Genomic DNA, 20,560 nt, shown 5'->3' on the forward strand with positions numbered 1-20,560 from the left:
TAACCAAACATTTTGATTAATGGCTCAGCACTAGGTCTAACAGTGGGACCTCCATGGGTCTCTATCTGGTCTAACAGTGGGACCTCCATGGGTCTCTATCTGGTCTAACAGTGGGACCTCCATGGGTCTCTATCTGGTCTAACAGTGGGACCTCCATGGGTCTCTGTCTGGTTTAACAGTGGGACCTCCACGGGTCTCTATCTGGTTTAACCGTGGGACCTCCATGGGTCTCTATCTGGTTTAACCGTGGGACCTCCATGGGTCTCTATCTGGTTTAACAGTGGGACCTCCATGGGTCTCTATCTGGTCTAACAGTGGGACCTCCATGGGTCTCTATCTGGTTTAACAGTGGGACCTCCATGGGTCTCTATCTGGTCTAACAGTGGGACCTCCATGGGTCTCTATCTGGTTTAACAGTGGGACCTCCATGGGTCTCTATCTGGTTTAACCGTGGGACCTCCATGGGTCTCTATCTGGTCTAACAGTGGGACCTCCACGGGTCTCTATCTGGTCTAACAGTGGGACCTCCATGGGTCTCTATCTGGTTTAACAGTGGGACCTCCATGGGTCTCTGTCTGGTTTAACCGTGGGACCTCCATGGGTCTCTATCTGGTTTAACCGTGGGACCTCCATGGGTCTCTATCTGGTCTAACAGTGGGACCTCCACGGGTCTCTATCTGGTCTAACAGTGGGACCTCCATGGGTCTCTATCTGGTTTAACAGTGGGACCTCCACGGGTCTCTATCTGGTCTAACAGTGGGACCTCCACGGTCTCTATCTGGTCTAACAGTGGGACCTCCATGGGTCTCTATCTGGTTTAACAGTGGGACCTCCATGGGTCTCTATCTGGTCTAACAGTGGGACCTCCATGGGTCTCTATCTGGTTTAACAGTGGGACCTCCATGGGTCTCTATCTGGTCTAACAGTGGGACCTCCACGGTCTCTATCTGGTCTAACAGTGGGACCTCCATGGGTCTCTATCTGGTTTAACAGTGGGACCTCCATGGGTCTCTATCTGGTTTAACAGTGGGAGCTCCATGGGTCTCTATCTGGTTTAACAGTGGGACCTCCATGGGTCTCTATCTGGTTTAACAGTGGGACCTCCATGGGTCTCTATCTGGTCTAACAGTGGGACCTCCACGGGTCTCTATCTGGTTTAACAGTGGGACCTCCACGGGTCTCTGTCTGGTCTAACAGTGGGACCTCCACGGGTCTCTATCTGGTTTAACCCTTTACACTCGTACCCGTATACGGGTTGAAAATGGCAGATTTAGACACTGATAAACACCTAAATTGGAACGTAGTGGCTGTACGGTAACATGCTATACTTAAGCAATAAGGCACGAGAGGGTGTGGTATAAGGCCAATATACCATGGCTAAGGGCTGTTCTCACGCACAATGCAACGCGGAGTGCCTGGATACAGTTCTTAGTCGTGGTATATTGGCCATATACCACAAACCTCTGAGGTACCTTATTGCTATTATAAACTGGTTAACAATGTAATTAGAGCAGTAAAAATACATGTTTTGTCATACCCGTGGTATACGGTCTGATATACCACGTCTGTCAGCCAATCAGCATTCAGTGCTCGAACCACCCAGTTTATAAATGCCGTTTAACATTAGGCTCTCCGCTTCACAGCTCTGTATGGGTTTAGTCTGACAGACGATCTGAACATGAGCACCGCCAGCGACAAGAAGTTGCCCCATGCCTCTCGCTAATTGAGCAACTTTTGCAAATGTTTTGTTGTCTAAGTGAGGGAAATGCTGTAAATGAAAGAGGACTCGATGTATTTTGAAAGGTGAGCCGTTGAGGATTATCATAAAGACCTCTTTGATGTCATACAAGCAAGTCAAACACCCGCGAGTCCAAATGTGCACGTCACATTTCCATATCATAAAACTCATGTCAAATACAGTGTCAACGCTTATGATCACTATGTTTGATGTGCAGTTACAAGATGACATGGCATCATACCCTAAGTTATCCTGGGCAGAACGAGCCCTTGTGTGTTTGTTTATTGTGAAGAAAATTAGCCGGGGCACATACACCTGAACATACTCATGATTTCTTTCTTTGCAAACAAAAATGTCTATTTGTTTCTCTGAATTTCCTTCTGACAGCCTAGCACTGTAAGGTCATATTTTATCATTTAGCAATAGAACAAGCTTTCAAATCATGCCCACCTGACCCAGATTGTGATATATAATGGACTGTTTTTGTAATTGTGTGATTGCAGGGTTGTGTTCCAAATGAAACATCTACAAGTGTGCTTGCCGTAGTTCCTGAACGGCACAGCTAGGAGAGCTCAGATAAGCACCTTATAGTTGAAGACTCTGCTTTGAGTCATAAAAGTGCCTTAGGAATTGCTTAGGAACTGTGCACACTTTGGAGACACCAGTTAGTCCTCTCACTCAAACCCTTGTCATACCCCACATTTTCCAGGAATGGTCTTATCAGAATATTTTCAGATTTTATTATCAACAAATACGGCAAAACGTACAGTAAATGTAAAATGCATGTAAGATCAACAGTCTTGTGTCAGGTGAACTGTTGTGTCCTCGCCTTTGGTCTAATAATTTTCATATTATATCCAAACTGTTCCCTTTCAATTGCTAGCATGGTTATGCATTTTAGCCCTTTCCACATACTGTAGGTCAATTCCCACGAGTGTAAAGGGTTAACAGTGGGACCACCAGAGGGACCCTCATGGGTCTCTATGTGGTTTAACTGTACAAGTGTAGGATCTTCATTTGACCCAGTTTGCTACAGCAGGAACATAATCCTGCAGTAACAGGAAATGTGAATTATTATGTGGATTGTAATTCATGGGCATATTTGTAGGGGTTGATCCATTTTTTGTAAGGAAAAATCATGAATGAAATTTCAAAGTGGAAAGTACAAACTTCAGAAGCCTTTAAAAACTTCAAATACATTACAAGTTTAAAATGTCCTGCATTGCAGGAAAGTTCTCCTGCAATAGGGTGATCAAATTAAGATCCTACATCTGTAGGCCACTCTATGGCCTTCTGGGCATAGAAGGCCATAGAGTGGCTGGTGTGCCACCGTGGTCCAAAATAGTGACATGGGGATTTTTCAGCTTTTCCCTAATTGAAAGAGGTTCCCCTGAGTGTCATCCTAGTCAATTTAGCTCATTAGCAAGCAGCCTTGCAGAGTAGCTGAAGCTGCTGGTCTCAAACGGTTGGGCATGGTTGCTTTCCGTATTCTGCTCTGCAGTGTTTGAAATGTTAAACTGACACAGAGATACAGAATGCAGTCCCTTGTCCATCAGTCAACATGGAGCGTCTAGTAGTACCTAAGCCCACATAATGGAGTTCTACAGGGCTGTCGAAGCGGAGAGAAAAATAAAATCTCTGTTGAAGACGTGATTATTTGAATGTGTTCCAGCTGTATGCTCTTGTCACACCTCAACACTGTTTATAAATGCCATTTTTAATTTTTCTCTATTTAACTTTTATTTAACTGGGCAAGCCAGTTAAGAACAAATTCTTAACAAATTCAAATTCTTAACAAATTCAATGACTGCCTACCCCGGCCAAACCCAGACGCCGCTGGGCCAATTGCGCGCCGCCCTCCCAATCACAGCCGGATGTGATGTAGCCTGGATTCGAACCAGGTACTGCAGCGATGCCTCTTGCACTGAGATGCAGTGTCTTAGACCACTGCGCCACTTGGGTGCCATTAACTACATCTTTAAGAGCTGAATCCCTCACACGTGTTACTCAGGCACGGACTAGTCTTGAGGTGCACAGGCAGCTTTAGATATTCCTTAACCTGACAAGACCATGTTTATCTCAAATGGGGAGAATTGTTGGCCTCTCCTTGTATATCTCAATAAATGTACCACTATGACATATAACATTCTGCTCAACCCCCTGTTATTATTAGATATCTCCCGTGTCATTTCTTGGTTATTAAAGGCACTGTACACTTCTTTGTCCTACATTAAAGAATTCATTACGACAGCCTTCGTGCATACAGTCTGCTACGCAATGTTTATCATGGAGGCGCTGACGTGCAGACGGAGGGACGTGGAGGGTTGATGTGCTCCCAGAGGTGTGTCTGTGGCGGGGCGGCGGGGGGGGGGGGAGAGCCTTGCACCTCAATGAGGACAGACACCACGATTCACCATTTTGATATAGACTCACACGTCGTTAGCTCCTAAATAATGCATGCTTTACGTTGTTGTTTTTTGGCTAACAACACTGCCGAATGGATTGGGTGTTTGGCCTTTCCTATTCTGTCGTCGACGACTTGGGATATTTTCAATTTGCACATGGGAAACATGAAATCCTGCCTCCACTTTCATTACAGCATCTCTTTAGAAATGACCTCTGATACCCCTGCTGTGGGTTTTCTATTAGATTTCTCCTATTCTGAGACTTCTTTTTTTTCAATTCAGTACCAGTCAAACCATAGCTGAGATCAGGTAGTGTTTCGCTGAACTGTCTCCTGTCTTCCTCTTGTCTCTGACATATTTTTGTGTTCCTGAAAAGTCTTGTCAGATATAAGAGTAGCAGAGGAGCTCAAATAACCACGTTTCCTCTGTGCTGCCAACAGATGCTAGACTATTATCTCCTCTTCTCACAGCTGATAGAGGTCCACTGTGGGGCTCAGGTATGACTGATAGAGGTCCACTGTGGGGCTCAGGTATGACTGATAGAGGTCCACTGTGGGGCTCAGATATGACTGATAGAGGTCCACTGTGGGGCTCAGGTATGACTGATAGAGGTCCACTGTGGGGCTCAGGTATGACTGATAGAGAGCCACTGTGGGGCTCAGGTATGACTGATAGAGGTCCACTGTGGGGCTCAGGTATGACTGATAGAGGTCCACTGTGGGGCTCAGGTATGACTGATAGAGAGCCACTGTGGGGCTCAGGTATGACTGATAGAGAGCCACTGTGGGGCTCAGGTATGACTGATAGAGAGCCACTGTGGGGCTCAGGTATGACTGATAGAGAGCCACTGTGGGGCTCAGGTATGACTGATAGAGAGCCACTGTGGGGCTCAGGTATGACAGCTGATAGCACTCGTGCGCCTCGCTCCACATCTCAAAGACACTGTCAGTAGGTTAACTGTTTTTTGTTGTTATTTTTTTGTATTTTACCCTCTTTTTCTCCCCAATTTCGTGATATCCAATTGAGATCTTGTCTCATCGCTGCAACTCCCCAACAGATCAGGAGAGGCGAAGGTTGAGTCATGCATCCTCCGAAACATGACCCGCCTAACCGCTCTTCTTAACACCCGCCAGTTTAACTCGGAAGCCAGCTGCACCAATGTGTCGGAGGAAACACTGTTCAACTGACAGCCGTAGTCAGCCTGCAGGCACCCGACCAGCCACAGGGAGTCGCTAAAGCGCAATGAGCCAAGTAAAGCCCCCCTGGCCAAACCCTCCCATAACCCGGACGACACTAGGCCTGTTGTGCGCCGCCCTATGGGACTCCCGGTTACGGACGGTTCTGACACAGCCTGGGATCGAACCCAGGTCTGTAGTGACGCCTCAAGTACTGCAATGCAGTGCCTTAGACCGTTGTGCCACTCGGGGGGCCCCTAATGCGTACTGTTTGACCGAATCATGGTTTTAGCCGCCCCAAAAATAAGAACTTCTGAGATTTGAAAGAGATAGGATTTGCAACTCGCAAGGATGCGACCAATTAAAAATCCAATTAGCACTGCCAAGTCAAAGGGTCGCAAAATGTGACTAAATGGTCTCAATCTGGAGCCCTGCAGCTTGCTGGTTTAGCCGTGACTGTATGTCACATTCAGGATCATTGGTGTTGGATCATTAGTGTTCTGAAGCAGGTTGTTGTTGACCGAAGGCTTAGCACATGAAAAACTGACACTCGTGTGGGGAATTATTTTTAGCGTTTGAATTGTTAGCACTGTCATTAGGTTGTAATAATGTTGTCTTACAGTTGACCCCAGTTGGCACTACCATCTTCTCCGGCTTCACTGGGAACAATGGAGCCCTGGACATTGATGACGGCCCTAACGGACAGATCGAATACATCATCCAGTACAACCCAACTGACCCGGTACGTCACATCTCAACACTTACTGACACATTCTCTTTAAAGCCACGACTGATGGCAATCACACATCACAGTCCAAAAAGATTGATAAAGACATTAGAGCAGTACGGTTTTACTCATGTCACTAAGTAGGAGTCAGAAGGCCACACACGTCCTGTTGAGGCAATCTCTACCCCCGAGATCTCTGCACCCGCTCTGGCAGACAATGCATTTCTCATGGGGAAAGCTTTCCTAAGTAGAGTCCACTCTTAACCCAGGGCACTGTATCTCTTTGTGTCGCAGACGGCCAACAGGACGTTTGACATCCCTCTCACCCTCTCCGGCTCGGTGGTCCTGAGGGAGAGGCTCAACTACGAGGAAATCACCCGCTACCTGATTCTCATCCAGGCCAATGTAAGTCTGTCTGTCTGTTGGTATCTATGGTTTCCCGATAGAGATGGAGTTAGGCTTAAGAGGGTTTTAATGACGCGTCGTTACAACGATGGCCGAAGAGGTAACATGCATTTCCCAAAACAGAGAGAACGTTCGCTACGTGTGTCATTGGGACGACACTGAAAGGGTCGAAAGTAAGACAGCACTGCTCTCAGATCAGCTTTCTATTTTCAAATCTTACCTTAACATAATAATTATTTCACAATACTCACAATGGATCAGCTCCTAAAGATACACTATACCTACAAAAGTACGTGGACACTCCATTAAATTAGTGGATTCGGCTATTTCAGCCACAGCCGTTACTGACAGGTGTATAAAATAGAGCACACAGCCATGCAATCTCCATAGACAAACATTTGCAGTAGAATGGCCTTATGGAAGAGCTCAGTGACTTTCAACGTGGCACCGTCATATGAGGCCACCCTTCCAACAAGTCAGTTCGTCAAATGTCTGCCCTGCTAGAGCTGCCCCGGTCAACTGTAAGTACTACTATTGTGAACTGGAAATGTCTAGGAGCAACAACGGCTCAGCCGCAAAGTGGTAGGCAACACAAGCTCACAGAACGGGATCGCTGAGTGCTGAAGCACGTAGCGGGTAAAAATTGTCTGTCCTTGATTGCAACACTCACTACCGAGTTCCAAACTGCCTCTGGAAGCAACGTCAGCACAAGAACTGTTCGTCGGGAGCTTCATGTAATGGGTTTCCATGGCCGAGCAGCCACTCACAAGCCTAAGATAACCATGCGCAATGCCAAGCATTGGCTGGAGTGGTGTAAAACTCGCCACCATTGGACTCTGGAGCAGTGGAAATGCGTTCTCTGGAGTGATGAATCATGCTTCACCCTCTAGCAGTCCGACGGACAAATCTGGATTTGGCGAATTCCAGGAGAACGCTATCTGCCTGAATGCATAGTGCAAACTATAAAATTTGGTGGAGGAGGAATTATGGTCTGGAGCTGTTTTTCATGGTTCAGGCTCGGCCCCTTAGTTCCAGTGAATGGGAATCTTAACGCTACAGCATACAATGACATTCTAGACAATTCTGTGCTTCCAACTTTGTGACAACAGTTTGTGGAAGGCCCTTTCCTGTTTCAGCATGACAATGCCTCCATGCGCAAAGCAATGTTCCAACATCTAGTGGAAAACCTTCCCAGAAGAGTGGAGGCTGTTGTAGCAGCAAAGGGGGAGACCAACTCCATATTAATGCCCATGATTTTGAAATGAAATGTTTGACGAGCATGTTTGATGATACTTTTGGTCATGTAGTGTATATTGCAACCTATGGCTGGAAATATTGAGGTGGCTTATTCTACACTGAAAATACTTAACTTGTTTTTACGGTAACTTAATGGCAGCCATTAAGGTACAGTATGTTACCGTAAATTCCAAATAAACTATGGTTTAACAGTACATTACTGTAAATCAATTAGTCTGTCTGGGGAAACCAATTGTCCAACGAAACACTGGAGCACTTACCTGAGTACAGTTCTGTACAATGTGGTTTTTAAATAGGGTAGGCTATAGCACTAAGAAAACCTTTGTACCACTTTGTAAATGCAAAAATACCTTTTTGTTGTGTTCCATTATTGTTACATGACCTTTTGAAATATAATAAGAAAACTAAATCTGTTGAAAAATGTTAGTAAAATACAAGTACTACATTTCCAAGTCAAGAATGGTAAGTACAGATAGGAATAAACAGATAGGAATAATGCAGTATATGATGTCAAGGTCTTCCTCTGGAATGGAACAATCACCAAAAACACAATTCATTTCATTTTACCAAAATGTTTTACAATACCTTTTGATACTGGAACACTTAAATGAACAGATACCTGATGTGGCATATAGGTTTTACTGTTTTCAATGCAAGTGCTTTCCAGCCTCAAATGAATACAATATAGAATGTTTTAGAAAACGTGAATGTTTTTGAAAAGACAGAAAGGAAGTTGCACTTAAGATAGAATAGCTGTAGAAGAAGGGTAGACGTTCAAAAATGTACTTTAAATCCTCAGTTTACCACATCCACCCCTGTCATCTCCCCCTGTAGGATCGCGCCCCGTACTCCAACGAACGGCGTACTGCCACCACCACCCTGACTGTAGACGTGCTGGACGGGGATGACCTGGGGCCTATGTTCCTGCCCTGCTCTCTGGTCGACAACACACGTGACTGCAGCCCCCTCACCTACCGGGTCCACATCCTGGAGCTCACTGACCCAGTAAGTGTTACTGCACACCAGCACCGTCTCCAGAACTCTGAGCTTCAGACCCCCTGCTGAGAAGAAGCCTTTTACATGTTGCTCCATTCAAACAGGGCTGCTTGACAAGCAGCACACTACTCTCAGGGCCAGGGAGAGAGGTGGCTGAGACACAGCTTGGCTTCTCTGGCCTCTGTTTCGCATATCAGCCTCAGGAGTCATCTTCGGCATATTAGTACTAAACACAAGACTGGTTCAGTGTGATTTCTTTGTGTTTAAGATAATTTCAAAGATTTTGGCTTTAAATACAGAGGGCTATTAGATTTATGCTAGGGATAGATTTATGCTATTTATAGGTAGTGATATATTACATTTATTGGTCATGCATAACCAGAATGAAGATGAAAATTCACATAAAATCAAATCAAATCTGATGTTTATTTGGATCTCTTTTAGTCCCCATTTGGACTAATCTTCCAAGAGTCCTTAAACATTAAAATACAATTTCTAATACGAACACATTTCCACATATAACACACAATTACCAACATACATAATATACTAACATAATGACCCAATAAATACTCAATCTAAAAAATATTGATTCTTCATCTACTATAGTCCCACAACATGTCTATGTATTATATTTAAATAGTTTTAAAATAATGTTTAAATTTATATATTGAAAGGTTTCTGGTTTGCTCAGTTAATTCATTCAATTTCTTTATTGCTCTAAATCGAAATGTTATTTTGCCTATTTCTCTTTTCTGTCTGGATAACACATAGATGGTGGACAATCTATTCCTAGTATTTACGGAATGTCTGTCTCTTACCAACTGAATACCGTTGTGAATAGAACTTGGCCGTTTTAAATGATGTATATTATGAAAAAAAATAAGCATGTTCCTTTCTATTATCTTATCGATTGATGACCAACCAAGAACACTGCGCATGACTGCAACAGAAGAACCATATCTCCACCTTAAAACAATCCTTGCTGCTTTATTCTGTGCATTCTGCAGCCTCCTAACTTCACTTAATGATGCATTTCCCCAGACCACAGAACAGTAGTTCACCTGACTCTCAATTAATGCTTGTGTTATTTGCTGAATAATTTTTTCTGGTAAATATTTAGCTATCCTTCTGATTATGCATGCTGTTTTAATAAGAGACGTGTGCTGTTTATTTTTGTTGTGACACATGGACAAAGAAACAAGCGACGAGATGGAATGAGATAAAAATGTCCCTTCCGACCCCCCTCCCACAGGGGCTTCCCCAACCCAGAGTTAGATCAGTGTTCACTGGCCTCCCGAGTGGCGCAGTGGTCTAAGACACTGCATCGCAGTGCTAGCTGTGCCAATACAGATTCTGGGTTCGAGTCCAGGCTCCCCATGGAGACCCATGGGGCGGCACACAACTGGCCCAGCGTCGTCCGGGTCGGGAGGGTTTGGCCGGCAGGGATGTCATTGTCCCATCGTGCACTAGCAACTCCTGTGGCGGGCCTGGCGCGGTGCACACTGACACAGTGCACACTGACACGGTTTCCTATGACACATTGATGCTCCTGGCTTCTGTGTTAAGTGGGCATTGTGTCAAGAAGCAGTGCGGCTTGGTTGGGTCGTGTTTCGGGGGACGCATGGCTCTCGGCTTTCGCCTGTCCCGAGTCCATACGGGAGTTGCAGCGATGAGACAAGACTGTAACTACCAATTGAATACCACGAAATTGGGGAGAAAAAGGGAAAACATTTCAAATACAAAAAAAATGTATAAAAAATACATGAAAAAGGAAGCAGTGCGACTTGGTTGGATCATGTTTCGGAGAACACACAGATCTCGACCTTCGCCTTGGAGGAAGCATGTTGAACTGTCGAAAGTATGAGAGGATGTGTATCAGAGGAGGCTGGTGGGAGGAGCTATAGGAGGCTTATTGTAATGGATGGAATGTTCCATTAATTCCATTCCAGCCATTACAATGAGCCCGTCCTCTTCTAGCTCCTCCCACCAGCCTCCTCTGGTGTGTGTGAAAGTAATTTAGTAATTAGATTTAGACTCCAAATAGCGTGACACGTGTTTTGTCATGTAGAATGACGATCAGAATGATACCTCCTTGTCATTTCCATTGGTTTTTGTTCACTGATCTAGGCAGGGCCCTGTTTACAGTTTCTCTTGATCAGAGTCTAACACAAGTAAATGGCAGAGTCAGGGAAGCATGGAAATGCTAGAATTACAAGACAGATTATTCACAGGTAATTAGTTTTACACTTTGGACTCTCGTACCTTGAGTGGAAGCACCAGTTTATTTAAATTGTTACTAATCCAAATGTAAAGTGGATACTCACGGTCAGGGAACTTTGGAACCCGGCAGACACTAGGAAAATAACATTTTCCAGGCGACCACATTAAATTGTCTTGGCGCTTAAGTTCTAGAAATCTAGAAAAGGATGGTTATTATCACTCCTTGAATGCACCCGATGATTGAATCCCAGACTCCACAAAAACAAAGACCTTGAGTAGCCCAGCTATTGGCTAACTCTATTGTAGATCTATTCCAACGTATTGTTAAATTGAGAGGCTGCCTGGATATTTAATTTCTCAACGTAGATTTTGATCTGAAGCTATTCTTGTGGTTATTGTGATTTTGCTATTCATTGTAAATGTTTGTAGGTCCTATGTAGCCAAATTGTATCTATGATCGTATGCTATCATTCATGCTAGCCAACACCTCTCCTAAACATGTGTTCTACTCTGCTAGCCAACACCTCTCCTAAACAGGTGTTCTACTCTGCTAGCCAACACCTCTCCTAAACAGGTGTTCTACTCTGCTAGCCAACACCTCTCCTAAACAGGTGTTCTACTCTGCTAGCCAACACCTCTCCTAAACAGGTGTATTACTCAGCTAGCCAACACCTCTCCTTAACAGGTGTTCTACTCTGCTAGCCAACACCTCTCCTAAACAGGTGTTCTACTCTGCTAGCCAACACCTCTCCCAAACAGGTGTTCTACTCTGCTAGCCAACACCTCTCCTAAACAGGTGTTCTACTCTGCTAGCCAACACCTCTCCTAAACAGGTGTTCTACTCTGCTAGCCAACACCTCTCCCAAACAGGTGTTCTACTCTGCTAGCCAACACCTCTCCTAAACAGGTGTTCTACTCTGCTAGCCAACACCTCTCCTAAACAGGTGTTCTACTCTGCTAGCCAACACCTCTCCTAAACAGGTGTTCTATTCTGCTAGCCAACACCTCTCCTAAACAGGTGTTCTACTCTGCTAGCCAACACCTCTCCCAAACAGGTGTTCTACTCTGCTAGCCAACACCTCTCCCAAACAGGTGTTCTACTCTGCTAGCCAACACCTCTCCTAAACAGGTGTTCTACTCTGCTAGCCAACCTCTCTCCTAAACAGGTGTTCTACTCTGCTAGCCAACACCTCTCCTAAACAGGTGTTCTACTCTGCTAGCCAACACCTCTCCTAAACAGGTGTTCTACTCTGCTAGCCAACACCTCTCCTAAACATGTGTTCTACTCTGCTAGCCAACACCTCTCCTAAACAGGTGTTCTACTCTGCTAGCCAACACCTCTCCTAAACAGGTGTTCTACTCTGCTAGCCAACACCTCTCCTAAACAGGTGTTCTACTCCGCTAGCCAGGACCTCTCCTAAACAGGTGTTCTACTCTGCTAGCCAACACCTCTCCTAAACAGGTGTTCTACTCTGCTAGCCAACACCTCTCCTAAACAGGTGTTCTACTCTGCTAGCCAACACCTCTCCTAAACAGGTGTTCTACTCTGCTAGCCAACACCTCTCCTAAACAGGTGTTCTACTCTGCTAGCCAGGACCTCTCCTAAACAGGTGTTCTACTCTGCTAGCCAACACCTCTCCTAAACAGGTGTTCTACTCTGCTAGCCAACACCTCTCCTAAACAGGTGTTCTACTCTGCTAGCCAACACCTCTCCTAAACAGGTGTTCTACTCTGCTAGCCAACCTCTCTCCTAAACAGGTGTTCTACTCTGCTAGCCAACACCTCTCCTAAACAGGTGTTCTACTCTGCTAGCCAACACCTCTCCTAAACAGGTGTTCTACTCTGCTAGCCAACACCTCTCCTAAACAGGTGTTCTACTCTGCTAGCCAACACCTCTCCTAAACAGGTGTTCTACTCTGCTAGCCAACACCTCTCCTAAACAGGTGTTCTACTCTGCTAGCCAACACCTCTCCTAAACAGGTGTTCTACTCTGCTAGCCAGGACCTCTCCTAAACAGGTGTTCTACTCTGCTAGCCAACACCTCTCCTAAACAGGTGTTCTACTCTGCTAGCCAACACCTCTCCTAAACAGGTGTTCTACTCTGCTAGCCAGGACCTCTCCTAAACAGGTGTTCTACTCTGCTAGCCAACACCTCTCCTAAACAGGTGTTCTACTCTGCTAGCCAACACCTCTCCTAAACAGGTGTTCTACTCTGCTAGCCAACCTCTCTCCTAAACAGGTGTTCTACTCTGCTAGCCAACACCTCTCCTAAACTCTTTCTTTCGCCTCCAGATCAATTCCATTGTCACGATCAAGCAGCGTTTTTGCTGAAAAGTATTAAATGTCATTTTTTGCTGACATTCCAATATATCCTAAGAGAGAGTTACAGAAGGTCAAACTGTGTCCGTGAGAAGGCAGTGGTGCACTAGAGCCATACCAAACACAGAGGACTAAAACGACATTTGCTTACATTGAGAACCTTCCACACTCTGCAGCCAAGTGACAGAACAAGGGAACAGGAGCCTTAAGTCAAGTTTACACCACTGGTTTGGGTGGCTGGTTCCTGTACTTAATGCCTACGCTAGAATGCACTCAAGGACACATTTTACGAGTGCTGTGACAGGCGGCATTATGTGATTCTGATTATGTATGCCGTGGCGAAGCCAGCATAACCTCTTATCAGGTCTTCAAAACACCCCCACCTCATCCTGTCATCCCCATCAATCCCATCACTCAGGGGGCTAGTTCAGTTTCACATGTGTAATGATGTACTGTTATATTCCTCTTGTCTCTCTCAGACATCCTCCCTGTCAGGCAGCTCTCCCCGTTATCTCTTTAATACGCCTCTCATATCTCCTCCGCCAGTGCTCAACGAAACATTTAAATAATGCTTCAACTTATTTATTGAGGCTCAGTACCGTTCAGGTACCTTGCAGCGTATAAAAAGAGCGCTACCTGTGAAACGAAGCTTGTGATTAGAGGGGAGGAGGAGAAGGATACAGCAGGTCATAGGTCAGATCCCAAAAACTCCTCTTTGTCACAATGTTATGCCAGTGGGTCTCCTTTCACGCTACACTTAGTTTGAAAGACAATATCTCAGCTGAGGATCCAGGAAATAGTGAGACCTTCTAGGGAACAGGAGCCAGGAGCAAGGAGAATGTTCTTGAGGAGAGTGGAGGTGCATTCCCCAAGACAAACTGATCCCTCCTGGCAGCCCCTTTATATCCTTCCATAGCAGAGAGCTAGAGAGCCTCTCCGGAGCAGGAATAACATAAAAGGTCATCCCAAACAAGGCTGAAGTGGGGCTCCAATGCTTTTTCCTCTGTCAATTTGACTATTTAGCTCCCCACCCCCCATACGCAGCAGCACTCTGGACGTCCTCTGTGGCTAGTGTTAATATAATCTAATATACCATCAGAGCTGAGATATAAGATTGAAAATACATCACTGAGAGAACAGTAGGTAGGCAACTGCTAGTGCCTGTTGACAATTAACACAGGAGGCTTTGAAAGTATTGTACCCCAGTGTTGAGTGGAGCATAATTGCTTTGTTGGTGACTGGTGTGTATAAAATTAAATGGAGAGTGTAATTAATGAATTCACTGGATAATTCGTTTGCTGGCTGAAATGTAAAGTTGGAATAAGATATAGCTAATAATGAAAATGTGAACAGACAAGTCATTCCAAATCTAAGACGAGTAATTGGCTGTTTTGAAAACAGGTGCTGATCATATCATATACAAAACTGTCAAATTATACCCGATGCAGAGTCTTTTAATTGAAGTTTCTTGTCAGTGTTCACTATACATCATAGAGGAATCTGGAGATGCTCGGCATTCATTTGGAAGGTCGGGTTCATCTGAGTAGAGTAGTGTAGAGTAAAGCAGTCTATTGATTTGTCTTCCTGTGGGTTAGTGAAAATAGAGGAGGGACCAAAGGGCCGCCGCTTGCTCGTTACACCATCACAGATCACACTCCACCAGAGAATCCATCCTCGTTAATTACAGTAATAAAATCCTCCCGTGCTTCAACCGGTGCCTCAAGAGACGATCTTCCTCCAGTTCAGCCGTTAAAACGCCCAGCCGACGCTCAGTCAACCATTGATTATGGGCCACGGATGTGGAACGGAGCGGAGGACCCTGGCTGGTCTGCCGAGAAGGAGTAGGTATGGTTTCATCCAGATCAAAGGAAATACATTCATTTGGCATCATGCCTAGTTGTGTATTTCAGTCACATGAAATATGCATCTGTATCAGTCAGTAGTATTATTTGTAAAGAAAAGGCAAAATCTTGACTTTAAATACAGGCTTCTAAATAATTGAATGTATCACTAAAAATCTATAATCCCTTGCCTTGAATGAGGCTGATTCATTCTGCAATTCAACTTAACACGGACACATATTGTGATGAATCATCATCATCATCATCACCTTCACGCTATTTCATATAAATGCATTTCCATGTAATCTGGACACCAGTCTTGTCTGCTGTAGTTCCTCAGGAGATAAGGGCTGACTGAGGGAGTATCATCAGAGCTAATCTGTCCACCGAGGACAGGGCCCCGAAGAGTCATTAGATTTACTGCAGTCATACTGGGGCCATTGTAGTTGCAGGGGCTGAGGATTACAATGGGCCCCACAGAGATAAATCTTTGCCAAATTGTGCTCATGATCTATGATGAGGGAGGGAGATGTACAGAGCAGAGAGGAGTGGATGGGTGGCAGGTAGCCTAGTGGTTAAGAGCTTTGGGCCAGTACCTGAAAGGTTGCTGGTTTGACTAGGTGAAAAATCTGCCGATGTGCCCTTGAGCAAGGCACTTAAGCCTAATTGCTCCTGTAAGTCACCCTGGATAACAGTGTCTGATAAAATGTAGGCGACACTTTTTGCCTCCACTTAACAACTACTCATAGGGCTGTGTGAAGTATGATGATCAAGTAACATGGGGAGGAATGACAGGAGGAAAAGCCTTTAGTTTCATTCAGAGCTTGATTCCAGGTGGCTTTATTACAGTTCTGACTAATGTCTGACCTCCTTGTAGTCTCTGTACTCTACAAGGTAAACAAACCGAGATGTTTGTCATTTATTCCACACAAACAGCGTCTGTCTTTGCAGCACCTCAGCTCCTCGAGCTTGTCATCAATGTCTGTCACAAATTGTCATTTCCTGCCAACCAGCCCCCGGAGCATATGGTCCTACCGGTGTGTTTGTGTGTGTGTTTACAGCAGCTGCTCGAGACTTCTTCCTGGCACACAGAGATCACAATTATGCAGTGGGGTCCCTGTAGGGGTCATGACACACACACACACACACACACACACACACACACACACACACACACACACACACACACACACACACACACACACACACACACACACACACACACACACACACACACACACACACACACACACACACACAGACACACACACACAGACACACAGAATGACAAGATTCCCAGAGCCTTATTTCAGAGGCAACCAGGCATCTAACACTGGTTGAAACTCATCTTCACTTTTAGCAGTGTCACTTGGTTTCTCTGAGAAGAGTTGAGTTCTAAATGAGCTGCTTATTTACTGAGACTAGGCCCGCCTGTTGTTTGTAATTCTGCACATCTTTACTCCTCCCCCTAGGCTGGGGCAACTTGGAATGGACGACCAGTTACTCACTTTATCATTACTTCTCCCTTCCTGTTCTCTCTCTCTCTGGAGTCTCTCACTTTCACAAACTCTTTCTCTCTCTTGCAAACTTTATTTTTCAGTCTCTCTCTCCCCCACCGTCTCACTCCCTCTTTTCCTGTCTCTCTTTTCCTCTCTCTCTTTTTCTCCCTCTCTCGTTTTCCCTCCCTCTGTTCTTCTCTCCCTCCCTCTGTTCCTCTCCCTCTTTTTCACTCTTTTCTCGCTCTCTTTTCCCCTCTTTCTCTCTCTTTCCCGCTCTCTCTCCCACGCTCTCTCTTGTGCTTTCAACCTCTTAAATGACATAAAGACATGTTGTACCGGGGAGAACAACACAAATGTCTGCAGTTCATTGGTTTTTGTGACAGGTACTGTGATAAAGAGATCCACAAAGAGGTCATACAGTTTATGATTATTCACTGTTTTAAGAATACACCTTTTACTGCAAAGCAAGTCAGCAGAATCTACATGATTTGTGCTTTGCCCATAATGTTTAAGTTAGAGGTACAACTGAAACACTGCAGTTATTTTGCTGTTGCTGCTGTGAAATGCCAAGATAACTAATTGATGAAGATCGTGTCCAACGCCATACATTAATTCTTCATCATTTATTTTCTCCATCCTTTTAGCACAGCAAGAATGGAAGCTCCCGTATCCCACACTGTGGAAATGGCTTTTTCTTTTTGTTTTGACAGCCAGATATAACTAACCATTACTCTTTCATCTCAGAGCAAAGTGAACCCTGTCAACGTGACGCCCATCATTCAGGCCGTGGACCAGGACAGGAACATCCAGCCTCCATCACAGAGGCCAGGCATCCTCTACTCCATCCTCATTGGTAGGTCCCTGTTAACATGGCTGCCATCTACAGTGCATTCGGAATGTATCTACACACAATAACACATAATGACAAAGCGAAAACAGGTTTTTAGAAATGTTTGCACATTTATAAAACAGAAATACCTTATTTACATAAGTATTCAGACCTTTTGCTATGAGACTCGAAATTGAGCTCAGGTGCATCCTGTTTCCATTGATCATCCTTGAGATGTTTCTACAACTTGATAGGAGGCCACCTGTGGTAACTGCAATTCATTGGACATGATTTGGAAAGGCACACACCTGTCTGTATAAGGTCCCACAGTTGACCGTGCATGTCAGAGCAAAAACCAAGACATGAGGTTGAAGGAATTGTCCGTAGAGCGCCGAGACAGGATTGTGTTGAGGCACATATCTGGGGAAGGGTACCAAAAGAAATCTGCAGCATTGAAGGTCTCCAAGAACAAAGTTCATTCAGAGGGGATAGCTAGCTCCTGGGACATCAGAGGGGATCGATAACTCCCGGGCCTTCAGAGGGGATTGCTAGCTCCCAGGCCTTCAGAGGGGATAGCTAGCTCCCGGGCCTTCAGAGGGGATAGCTAGCTCCCAGGCCTGCAGAGGGGATCGCTAACTCCCGGGCCTGCAGAGGGGATAGCTAGCTCCCAGGCCTTCAGAGGGGATAGCTAACTCCCGGGCCTGCAGAGGGGATAGCTAGCTCCCGGGCCTTCAGAGGGGATAGCTAACTCCCAGGCCTGCAGAGGGGATAGCTAACTCCCAGGCCTTCAGAGGGGATAGCTAGCTCCCAGGCCTTCAGAGGGGATAACTAGCTCCCAGGCCTTCAGAGGGGATAGCTAGCTCCCGGGCCTTCAGAGGGGATCGCTAACTCCCGGGCCTTCAGAGGGGATAGCTAGCTCCCAGGCCTTCAGAGGGGATAGCTAGCTCCCAGGCCTTCAGAGGGGATAGCTAGCTCCCAGGCTTTCAGAGGGGATAGCTAGCTCCCGGGACATCAGAGGGGATCGCTAACTCCCGGGCCTTCAGAGGGGATAGCTAGCTCCCAGGCCTGGCCATGCAGAGGGGTGGTGGTTGTGGCGACTCAGCACAGCAGCAATAGCCAAAAGGCTGGTGGTGGGGAGGGAGGGAGGATGCGATGGAGAGATGAGTGGGAGGCGGAGATGCATTTCTGCTGGCAGTGGCGAAGGGGAGTGGAGGGCCACCTGTGGTGAGCTGAGATGAGCAGGCAGCAGCACAGCTGTAGCCCCTGCAGGGAATCATGCTGATGTGGAATGCGCCCCTCCTCGCTCCCCGGCTCTCTGGGAGGCCAATAAAGAGATGTCTGGGCGAGAGCGAGAGAGACCTGTCGGTCAGAGACAGTGAAGGATCCATCTGTCTGGAAGCAGTTCAAAACCTTCAATCCCTCCGCCTTCTTTACCCCGATCATTTGAAAGCAACCTGGTATTCTCTGACATACACTGACAATAAGCTTTTAATACTTTTCATTATAATTACAGTCATGTATACGTGCAATGACAGGTGCAGTAAAATGTATTAAAAGTAACGATATATAGAAGACTTACAGTATTTTCCTAAAGGCTCCATCTTCTCCCCTGACTTTCAGAGTGACGGTTGCTTATTTCCCTGTCTCCCGTTTTAGGCAAGCCTGAGACGTACGTCGACTACTTCTCCCTGAACAGAACCACCGCCGAGCTGCAGCTCCTCAAACCGCTCATCAGGGACCTGTACAATAGATTTGACTTGGTAATCAAGGTAATCAGAATAAAGCTCTGTAGCCCGGGATGCTCTCTTCATGACAGGATCATGGTCTTTTATTCTGATTAAGAGGGGAATGATCCGGTAAATCACAGCTGGAAAGAGGCAGAGGCTGGGGATGCACTGGCTGTAGGTGTCTGTCTTTGTGTGTGTGTTAAACCCCATCAGGATGAGTCAGGTATCTCACACACCATCGCCCAGGAGGCTTGTTGCTTTAAACTCCAGAGGGCGATGATCCGTTAAGTTTCTGCATGCTACAAGGATCCTCCCACTCAGAGGGGAATATGAACATGAGCTTCTGTAGATAGAATTCCTTTATCAGGCCAGGGGGAACTCCTGTACTACAGATGGCTCAAAGTCAGGAGCAAAGAGCCCAGTGCAAGCTGTATGTTATAGTACAGTTTATTCTGATTGCTTAGGCACTATCTTTGAAACTATAGGCTCTTTTTTGCAAAGCTCTACACACCAACCACAAAACCTTACACCAAACCAGCAAAACATTATACATATCTTGCAAAAGCAAACAATTCTTGCAAAACTCTTCAAACTCTTTAAAAAGAAAATGTGGTTTTGTGTCTACAGTACACACAAACCGTCATTTGAATGAGCACACGAAGCACCAACTACGCACTGATGGTATAAATGAAAAACACTTTTGGCTTTTGCTTTTCTGTTTGCAGGGCATAGCAGTTTGCAATAAAGTCTTGTCATACATGTATTAAACACACATACAGTCGTGGCCAAAAGTTTTGAGAATTACACAAATATTAATTTCCACAAAGTTTGCTGCTTCAGTGTCTTTAGATATTTTTGTCAGATGTTACTATGGAACACTGAAGTATAATTACAAGCATTTCATAAGTGTCAAAGGCTTTTATTGACAATTACATGAAGTTGATGCAGAGTCAATATTTGCAGTGTTGACCCTTATTTTTCAAGACCTCTGCAATCCGCCCTGGCATGCTGTCAATTAACTTCTGGGCCACATCCTGACTGATGGCAGCCCATTCTTGCATAATCAATGCTCTGTTAGAATTTGTGGGTTTTTGTTTGTCCACCCGCCTCTTGAGGATTGACCACAAGTTCTCAATGGGATTAAGGTCTGGGGAGTTTCCTGGCCATGGACCCAAAATATCGATGTTTTGTTCCCCGAGCCACTTAGTTATCACTTTTGCCTTATGGCAAGGTGCTCCATCATGCTGGAAAAGGCATTGTTCGTCACCAAACTGTTCCTGGATGGTTAGGAGAAGTTGCTCTCGGAGGATGTGTTGGTACCATTCTTTATTCATGGCTGTGTTCTTAGGCAAAATTGTGAGTGAGCCCACTCCCTTGGCTGAGAAGCAACCCCACACATGAATGGTCTCAGGATGCTTT

At 45.4% G+C, this 20,560-nt stretch overlaps 1 protein-coding gene across 1 annotated transcript in view; it reads left to right on the forward strand.

Annotated features, from left to right (window-relative positions):
• Nucleotides 1–20,560, forward strand: part of LOC139570092 (protocadherin-15-like) — a 314,364-nt gene that overhangs the window by 133,849 nt on the left and 159,955 nt on the right. Inside the window, exons 7-11 of the mRNA XM_071391605.1 lie at nt 5,941–6,060; nt 6,340–6,450; nt 8,542–8,712; nt 17,330–17,438; nt 19,071–19,183. Coding sequence (XP_071247706.1) covers nt 5,941–6,060; nt 6,340–6,450; nt 8,542–8,712; nt 17,330–17,438; nt 19,071–19,183 — 624 coding nt within the window. The remainder of the gene's footprint in view (nt 1–5,940; nt 6,061–6,339; nt 6,451–8,541; nt 8,713–17,329; nt 17,439–19,070; nt 19,184–20,560) is intronic.

The sequence above is a fragment of the Salvelinus alpinus genome, chromosome 3, assembly GCF_045679555.1.
Source record: "Salvelinus alpinus chromosome 3, SLU_Salpinus.1, whole genome shotgun sequence".
Classification (NCBI taxonomy): domain Eukaryota; kingdom Metazoa; phylum Chordata; class Actinopteri; order Salmoniformes; family Salmonidae; genus Salvelinus; species Salvelinus alpinus.